The sequence below is a fragment of the Pteronotus mesoamericanus genome, unplaced genomic scaffold (assembly GCF_021234165.1).
Source record: "Pteronotus mesoamericanus isolate MK-2021 breed Mesoamerican mustached bat unplaced genomic scaffold, CSHL_Meso_final contig_25, whole genome shotgun sequence".
Lineage (NCBI taxonomy): Eukaryota > Metazoa > Chordata > Mammalia > Chiroptera > Mormoopidae > Pteronotus > Pteronotus mesoamericanus.
The window spans coordinates 9,965,355-9,974,346 of record NW_026555105.1 but is presented as its reverse complement, the minus strand read 5'-3'; the positions used below and the strand labels follow the sequence as shown (position 1 = coordinate 9,974,346).

General features: G+C 55.3%; 3 protein-coding genes across 5 annotated transcripts; 1 reads left to right on the top strand and 2 right to left on the bottom strand.

The window, feature by feature from the left end:
* Positions 1-969: 969 nt before the first annotated feature.
* Positions 970-3,986, top strand: ZSWIM1 (zinc finger SWIM-type containing 1). 3 transcript variants are annotated; one of them, XM_054573674.1, is made up of 2 exons: positions 970-1,047; positions 2,017-3,986. In XM_054573674.1, exon 2 carries the CDS (start codon positions 2,162-2,164, stop codon positions 3,530-3,532), a length of 1,371 nt encoding a protein of 456 aa, XP_054429649.1. In that variant the 5' UTR covers positions 970-1,047; positions 2,017-2,161; the 3' UTR covers positions 3,533-3,986. The 3 variants fall into 3 exon arrangements, with proteins under 3 accessions (XP_054429649.1, XP_054429647.1, XP_054429648.1); XM_054573672.1 differs by having other exon boundaries at positions 1,016-1,205; XM_054573673.1 differs by having other exon boundaries at positions 1,016-1,212.
* Positions 3,987-4,687: 701 nt separating this feature from the next.
* SPATA25 (spermatogenesis associated 25) lies at positions 4,688-5,766 on the bottom strand. Its single transcript, XM_054573683.1, has 2 exons — positions 5,712-5,766; positions 4,688-5,325 (listed from the first exon to the last, which is right to left on the bottom strand). The coding sequence occupies exons 1-2, from the start codon at positions 5,764-5,766 to the stop codon at positions 4,688-4,690; spliced, it is 693 nt and encodes a 230-aa protein (XP_054429658.1).
* A 647-nt stretch (positions 5,767-6,413) lies between these two features.
* On the bottom strand, positions 6,414-8,919 carry NEURL2 (neuralized E3 ubiquitin protein ligase 2). Its single transcript, XM_054573682.1, has 2 exons — positions 7,956-8,919; positions 6,414-6,939 (listed from the first exon to the last, which is right to left on the bottom strand). The coding sequence occupies exons 1-2, from the start codon at positions 8,791-8,793 to the stop codon at positions 6,824-6,826; spliced, it is 954 nt and encodes a 317-aa protein (XP_054429657.1). The 5' UTR covers positions 8,794-8,919; the 3' UTR covers positions 6,414-6,823.
* Positions 8,920-8,992: the final 73 nt, after the last annotated feature.

Sequence of the window (8,992 nt, the reverse complement as noted above, 5' to 3'; positions counted from 1 at the left end):
AAAAGACTTAATCCACTGCTTCATCCTCTGCCTACCAGCCAGACGTTCGACGTTGATTTCAGGCAGCCCCAGGCCCCAGCAGGAGGCGGCCAAGTAGACAGGGAAGGAAGAAACCTGAATCCTACAATCAGCTGCCTGCGGCTTGCAGGGGGACTGTGGGAAAGGCCCTCATTTCATCTGCAAAGCTTAGTTTTGGGCTATACTAGTCCCAGTTTCCCCTCTAGATTTATAAAAACAGAACATTTTTGCTGTATTGTAAGCATCAGCACCGACTTTTGCTGTTGTAGTTTGTCATCTTAATCTCCTGGTAACCAACCAGCTTTGGGGGAAATGAGGTCAACAGATGGCCGTCAGCCTTAGTTCCTGCAACTAGTTCACCATGACCTTAACAAGTAACAGCGCCATTCTGGATCTCTCTCTCTCTCTCTCTCTCTCTCTCTCTCCCCCTAAAACCTGGGGGGGGGGGGGGGGGGGGGGGCGTTTACCTAGGCAACACCAAGCTCTCCCCAGGAGATCTGGGTTTTCTCATTTTTCTCAACTCGGGTTCCTGACCCCTGACCTGAAGGCAGAATTTGAAACCTGGGCCTCAGGTTCCCCAAGAAAGAAGACCCAGTACAACTACATCTGCACGCTTTCCTGCCCCTCCTGGACCTTTGGAATTTGACCAGAAAAGAACAAATTCATGAAACACTGCTGTTTATTTTCATTTTCGGCCGCAGAGGGAGTTTCCATAGTAACACGCCCTTCCAGTAGACTCCGCAGATGGGAGGTTCCAGAGTTCCAGGCTCAGGGCTCGGACTCGCCTGGATGCGAGTGTCCTCAGGTTCTCATTGGTTACCGCCAGCCGAGCCCCTCGTAACCCTGGTAACAGCACCTCCCACTAATCGCCAGGCTACGATTGGTCCAAGCCCGAAAAACCTAACGTGAGCTCCTCGGGCCATTGGTTCGAGTCACGGGAAACCGGCGTCACAGTTGGTGAGCCTAGACAGCCGTCAGAGCCAGAGGCTGGGTAAAATAGGGAGAAATGGCGACAGAGCCAGGATGTGGGTGAGTGATTTTGGGAGGGGTGGAGAGCTAAGGCAACTGACGGCTGCTGTCAGCCCTGACACTGCTCCCAAAGGGATGGGAGGTTGACTTCTGGCTTCGGCCGGACTCCGTATGGTATGGAATCGTCTGACATCAGCATCCTCCTGTCCGGGCTAGAGGTGAGAGGTCAGAGGCCCCTTCCTTTCTCTGTCTCTGGTTTTTGGACCTCAGGGACTTTGGAAAGCATTCCAGATCTCGAGCCAAACACTCAGCATCCAGCTTTTTACAGAGTAATGTTGGGCAAGTCACAGCCTCTTTAAGCCTGAGTTTCCCATCTGTAAAATGGGGACAATAACCTGCCTTGGGGTCAAATAGAGGAAACATTGGACTAGAGCTTTGCAGTTCACAGAGGGATTTGCAGAGAGGCTGAAGCAGCCGTGCACGTTTGTAAACCCCGTTTTATGGTTGAAGAGATGGAGGCTCAGAGGGTGTCACTGACTTGCCCAAGATCACACAGCAAGTGTGGGACAATTGCAGTTCCCATGTACACACCAGGGCCAAATGAAAGAATGGACACCAAGAAGTAATTTGTAAATAAAAAGTGCTGTACACATATTTAAAATACTGTGTTTTAGAAGAGACTATATGCAGCACTAGCCTTCACACCTTAGATCTTCTGGGCCCAAATCATTCCGTGGCTGGTTCATCAGTGGTGTCTCAGCTCCGATGTCAGCCCCCGTCCCCCGAGAGAGGACTTCCCTGACCACCTTGGCTGGTTTCCCTCCCTCCGCAGTTTACTCCCTACCCGTTACCCTGTCTTGTGGTCTTTGTAACCTTTAATATTTGCTATGTCCTTATTTGTTTACATGCTTATTGTGTATCTCCCCGAGAAGAGTACTGATACACAGTAAGTTCAATAAGTATCGTCTAGATGAATAATTGAAGGGCTGAGCCCCTACTGTCTCCTTAAACCTCTGTTCCTCTCCATAGGCCCCTCTCTGGAGCAAGATCTGGAGAATACAGCCCAGCCTCAAGCCTCAGCTCAGCTGGAGCTTGGGAGACTGAGAGCCTCCTGTAGGGCAGCCTGGCAGAGAAGGACTTTGACCTTGGCATGTAGACATCCGCCGTCTCTCCCATGGCCCTGACAATGCTGAACGAGCTCCTCATGGAGGACCCGAGCCCGCCTCTGCTGCTGTACCAGGTTAGCAAGACTGCCAAGTTAGACACCCTTAACTATCAGAGCTGCTTTATGCAGGGCATCTTTGCCCACTTCCCTGAGATCTTATTTATCCACCGGACCTATAACCCGTCGGGCAAGGTGTTATATACCTTTCTGGTGGACGGCCCTCGGGTGCAGCTGGAGGGCCCTCTTGCCCGGGCCGTCTACTTCACCATTCCTGCCAAGGAGGATGCTGAAGGCCTGGCCCAGATGTTCCAGGTGTTCAAGAAGTTTAACCCGGCCTGGGAGAGAGTCTGTACGATCCTAGTGGATCCCTGCTTCCTCCCCATGCCCACCCTAGCTATAGAGTTCCCCACAGCCGAGGTCCTGCCATCAGCTTTCCACATCTGTAAGTTCCTCCAGGGTAAGTTCTATCAGCTTTCCCTCGAGCAGCCTGTGGAGCAGGCGCTCCTGACCTCCCTGCAGAGCACGATGTGCTCGGCCACCGCCAGCAACCTGCGGAAGCTCTACGCGCTCCTGATCAACTATATCCCCCCAGACCAGCTGCCCAAGCTCCACTCCTACTGGCTGCTCAACGACCGCATCTGGCTGGCCCACCGCTGGAGGAGCCGGGCTGAGAGCAGCCGCTACTTCCAGGGCCTGGAGGTGACCACCCGCATGCTCAGCCAGTTCTTCGGCACCACCCCGTCTGTGGAACAAGGCGTGACCTCCCTGCTCCGATACATGCAGCAGAATTCTGGAGACAGGGCAAGCTTCTGCCTGGGCTTGAGTCCCCAGAACAATCGTGCCACCTCAGACATCAGCCCCCAAATCCCCAAAGTGGAGCAGCTGGTAGAGGCCTGCATCCAGCACTCCCTCAGTTCCATCTGCACGGGGCCAGCAGCCCAGCTCTGCCTGGGTGAGCTTGCCGTGGTCCAGAAATCTGTGCACCTCATTGGCTCTGGCTCAGAAAAGGTGAACATCCAGATCCTGGAAGACACCCATAGGGTGCAGCCCCAGCCGCCCGCCAGCTGCAGCTGCTACTTCAACCAGGCCTTCCACCTGCCCTGCCGCCACATCCTAGCGATGCTCAGTGCCCGCCGCCAGGTGCTCCAGCCCAACATGCTGCCGCCTCAGTGGACGGCAGGCTGTGCTGCCAAGCTAGATGGCATCCTGGGCAGCAAGTGGAGTGAAACCCTGGACAAGCACCTGGCTGTGGCGCTCCTCACTGAGGAGGTGGGTCAGCTCTTGCAACACTGCAGCCAGGAGGAGTTCGAGCGGCGGCACAGCACCCTGCGGGAACTGGCCGACAGCTGGATCGGCCCTTACGAGCAGGTCCAGCTGTGACTGCCCTCAGTGCCGAGACGCTCACACACAGGCACACACACCCTCCCCACCCCGCCCCCACAATTATACTTCATGGAAGGACAAGGGTCTTCTAGCGTGCCGCAGCCTGGTCCCTACAACGTGTCTAGTTCCCTGAGACAGGAGTGAGCAAACCTTTTCTGCAAAGGACCTAACAGTAAATATTTTAGGCTTTGCTGGCCACATACAGTATGTTGTATATTCTTGGGTGTGTTTTGTTTTGTTTTGTTCTTTTACAGTCTTTTCAAAAGGCATAGACCATTCTTAGTTCAAGGGCCTTACAAAAACAGGTGACCCCTGGTCTGAGATAAGAGAGACCGGGTGAGATCAAGGTCTGGGAGTTTTCCCTGTCACGGGATAGCTCACCTGACCCGCAGAGCGAGAAGCCCTTCAGAGGAGAGGGTTCAGACACGTCCCCAGCCTTTTTGCTACCCTCCCCCCAAGCCCTATCCTGAGGTTATTAAAGTTGGATGTTGCCTACTCTACTCTGGTCTAGCTTTTTTTCTCTTGTGGAAGGCACTTTAGGAAAAATCATGGAAAGAATAGAGACTCTGGAGTCTGACACTACACACAAATCCTGGTTCCTTACCTGCCTGATTTTTGAGGCCTGGTTCTGCCTTTTACTAGCTGCGGGACTTGGGGCAAGTCACCCTTCTAAGCCCCAATTTGTTCATCTGTGAAAATGGAGAGCCTCACAGCGCTGGGAACATTAAAGGAGTGGGCATCTAGAATGGGCCTGATGTGCAGTGGGTGCTCGAGTTTTCCTCCTTTGCCTGCGGTTCCCTCTCCTGCCCTCAGCAGGCTGGGAAATGTAAGGCAAGAGGAATGCACATTGCCTCGGACTTTGTACGAGAAATTTTGATGAAGTCCCAAAAATACAAAAGCAGCCGTCACTGTCCAAGCAGGGACCCTACCTCATTTTCATTGTATTGAATAATTCCTCTGACGAGACCTGTCCCCTGGCTTAGTGGTACCTGGAAAAACTTCCTGAGGCCTGGGCCCTGAAGAAGGACTGGTATTCCTCAGAGTGGCTCAAACCACCACCCTGCCCCCATCCCTGCCCTAGGCAGGCCCAAGCCTGTCTGCCCAAAAACCATACAGAGAAGCCACCCTAGGTGTCTGATGCTATTTCATCAGCTACAAGCAGGAGCCAGGAGGCTGGCCCCTCCTGGATCTCCCTGGGGGCATCTGCCCAGAGGCGACATGGGCATGCGCCTGCCCCCACTGCACCCCCTCCACAGCCCCCTCTGGCTCTGGGTGGGCCATCATGAAAGCCTGAGCCGCCCGGATCAGGTCCTCTTCCCGCAGGCCCGGCACGGGCACGGTGGGGATGCCAGCGATCATCATGGCCAGGGTAAGGATGCAGATGTCAGGCTGGGAGCCGGCCTCCTTCCCCCCTGCCTCGGCGGGCACTGGCACAACCCCTGGTGACAGCCCACGCAGCAGCAGGGACCCAGGCCTGCCGGATCCAGCCAGGTGGGGAGCTCTGCTTCTGGAGCAGCCATCCTCCCAGCCCAAGCTCTCCGGCTGCTTCGCGTGGAACCTTGGGAACCGGGGGCAGTACTGGCCGTACTCCTTCTGCCGCAGTGTCTCCCAGCTAGGCCCCCTAAGACAGCCCCTGGCTTCTGGCACTGGCAGCGCTGGGCCCCAGGCCTGGGCAGCAGGGAGCACCTGCTCAGCGTTCTGGTTCAGGGGCCCTCGTCCACCAGAGCCCACCACCGCTGGCTCTACAGGACTATAGGGGCCAAGAGCTGAGCCTGGAGAAGCAGTCTCACCTGCAGAAACAGGAACGAGATGGAATGTTATTCTTGGTCTCTTTGGGGAGGAGGCCCTGAGGGGCAGGGCATAGGAGCAGAGCACTGGGAACAGGAGCAATTAAGACTGACCAAAGAGGGGTGGCTAGCGGTGGGGAACTAAGTTCTACTCCTATGCACACCCCCAAGTCCTCAACCCTAAGTGATGGAGAAGTGTTTGTTGAATGAGAGAGAGACCAAGTGGGCAGCTGTCGGCAGGCACTTTGAGAATAGCTTTTCTTCGAAAAGAACTGACTTGAGGGCCAGCCCCAAAGTGCCCAGCAGGACCTCCCCCTCCCCAGGGCCAGGGAGCAAGTTCTCAGGGGAAGCTGTGGAACCCACTCCAGTTCCAGGAGCCCCTCTCTCACCTTGGCCGGAAGGCAGAAGGCCTGGATGAGTTTGCAGAGACATGAAATAGGACATGGCTGCCCCAGAGCCCCTCTTTGTGAAGGAACAGTCATCTGCCTCCTCTCCACCTCCCCACCCTTCTAGAATGTCACCTCATAATCCCTCCCTTCTACACCTGGAACCCACCCCACAGCATTGACCTGTTCATTCTAGAACCTCTGCAAGACAATGGGGTGGGGTTAAAAGAGCGCTGGACCAGGACCTGGGCATTCTAGGTTCTTGCCTTTCCCTTGGGCGGGTCACCTGGACAGTTTTGTTCCTGGACAGCCTCATTTGTAAAAGGGGGGTAGTAATGGCTGCCCGGTACCTCACCAGAGGTTGTGAGGATTAAATGAGACCATATATACAGGAGCAAATGATCAGGGATACAAACAATGGAGTCTAGTGCCTTGTGCCTATAGTGTGAGAAAAGGGATGCTCTACATCCATTCATTTGCTGTGTGATTTTGGACAAATATACTCATGTCTCTGGGCTTCGGTTTCCCATCTACAAAATGAAATAGTTGATCTAGGGCACTCATTCTCACACCAGGTTTCACATTAGTCACTGCCTTGGGAACTTTTAGAAATCCTTATGCCCGGCCTCATCCCAGCCCAATTAAATCAGAATTCCAGGGTCAGACGCAGTTAAAGGTATTTTTCAAAGCTCCTCCGGTGGTTATATGTGCCGAAACTGAGACCTCTGTTCTAGGGAAAAGCTTCTCAACCCTGTCTGTACATTAGAATCTCCTGGGCAGCTTTTATATAAAACAATGGCTAGGCCTACACCTCCAATAGATCTAGTAAGATTCTCTGGAGATGGAGTCTATGACTCTGATGAGTACCCAAGTTAGGAACCTCTGGCTAGGTGAGGTCTAAAATGATCTTTCCTGCTCTGGCCTGCTAACCCAGTGATTCTAAAAGAAGTGCTCCTCACAGGCTTCAGGGGCAAGGAGACCCTCTAACGATCAGTGCAGCATTGGCTGTGTTTATTTCTGGTCCTAGCTGACAGCAGCGTGGCCAGCTTCAGGCCAGCCACGGCTCTGGGGCCAGGACGTGCTCCTAGACTCTGCCCCAGGGTGGCTGCAGGCCTTCATTCATACTTGCAGAAATCCTTAAGTCCCCTGGGTAGGTGAAGCCCATCAATGGCCAACCGGTGCACCACGCTCCTCTGGATCACGAGGCGGCACAGGGTCTGCAGGGATGGCACTGTGGAAAGAACACAGTCAAAGGCAAACCAAACTGGAGGGCGGGTCTGAGGCTGAGTCCCAGGAGATCTAGGTCTTAGTACCCCCTTCGTCGTTAACTTGCACAATTCCCCTCGGCTCCCTAGGCCCCCCGTGAGGCATGGGGCCACACCTGTGGTTGAGATAAGCGCCTCTTTCACAACACTTTCACAACACTGCAGACCTATTTCTACTGTAACCCTCAGCACCCTCCCTTCCCCCTCACTTAGCAGCTTCTGAGGGCAGGGGCAGCATCTGATTTAGCTGTGCAATGCCAGCCTCCAGCACAGGCCTTGCACAAAGTGGGCTCTAGTTCACTGAATACATAAAAATGTGATCAGAGGTCTAAATAAAGGGTTTCCCAGGGTTATAGTGAACCAGACCTCAGAATGAAGCTCTCAATCTAGGGATCTGTGATGACTTTAAACTGGTATGGCTCTGGCTGGTGTGCCTCAGCGGATTGAGTGCCAGTCTGTGAACGGAAAGGTTGTTGGTTCCATGCCCAGTCTGGGCACACACGTGGGTTACGGGCCAGGTCTCTGGTTGGGGGTGTGCGAGAGGCATCTGAGTGGTTTCTCTTGCACATTGATGTTCCTCTCCTTCTCTACCTCCCTCCCCCTCTCTCTAAAAATAAATAAATTGTTTTAAATTGGAATGTTCAAATCTAGGAGCATTTGCTTAACAAAAGAGCAGACAATTCTCAAAGAAGCCCAGAATCTAAAATCAGTTTAGAAACCTTGCCCTAGGTTAATACACAATATATTGTCAAAGCCAGAAGGGGATTTGGAGGGCATCCTAATCAATCACAGCCAAAATGGGTAACTGAGGTCCAGAGCCAGGGAGTGGCTTATCCAAGATCACAAGCAGAGGCAGAATTTGAGGTCAGATCTCCCAACTGCTGGACAGACCAAGGGCTTGCTAGCTGGCTTGGGAGCCTAGCAAGTTTGGGTCCCCACACTGGGCCAGGAGGGGTCGATACCCACGGGGTGCGATACCTACAGCCATACTCAAGCTGGACCAGGCGCACACTCTTGGTGGAAGCAAACACGTCCACCACTGCGTAGAGGGGCTGGGCGGCTGGCAGCCCTCGGGCGCTGGGGCCCATGTCCTCGCCGTTGACGATGATGTGCATGTCGGCCGTGCCATCCGGGAGTGGGCAGAAGAGAACGCCCAGGCGGCTACGGCGCGCGGTCGGAGGCAGCACGTTCAGCTCATAGAGCTGGTCCAAGAGGTGGCTGTAGAGCCCGGGCCGACTGCGGCCCACCAAGCGGTCGCGGGGGATACGAAACTGCTCAACGCTCAGGTACGGTTCCACTAGGAGGCCTGAGGGACGGCTAGGGGCCGTTGCCTCTGCCTCCGGGCGACCCTCCCGGGGCACGCGGTTGTGATGGCGCGTGATGGCAAAGACCCAGGTGTGGCCGAGACTGACCAAGTCAGGCAACGAAAACTCGGGCACGGGGGTCAGAGTGGCAGGGTCTAGCGCAGTCAGGCCGAGGCGCAAGTGGCCGCACCAGCCTAGCTCTTTCTCCTCGATCTCGACCAGAAATACCTGGCCCGGGACCAGTGGCTCGTGACTAAAGCACAGGCCGTGAGCAAAGCTCTCCACGCGTGTGGCTCGCGTCCCAGAAAGGTCAACGCGGATATTGGCACCGTGCACCCGGTGGAAGCGGGTGGGAGGAGGCTCGGGGCGCGCCGGTCCCCAGGACGCGCCCAATTCCACGGGGCCGGAGACAGCAGCCATTTCCCCGCCATGAGTCGGCCCGCGGGTGCCTGGGGCTATTTTGGGCAGCTGGCTCAGAAGATGATCGCGGGGGGCACCATGTATGGTATTTCCCATCTACTCCCTTCCCTCAGACTCTGTGCGGGGTGTCCTAGCGCCGCTTGCTCAGCCATCCCGCCTAGAAAGAGATCCCCCTGGAGGGTGGTAGGTCCTGGCCGTCCACACCCGAGTCATCTGATCACCAGAGCCCGGGATGTGACCTGAGCAGCCCTGGGCCCCCGAAGGGGCGTGGCCCGCCGCCGCCCCCCCCTGCCCC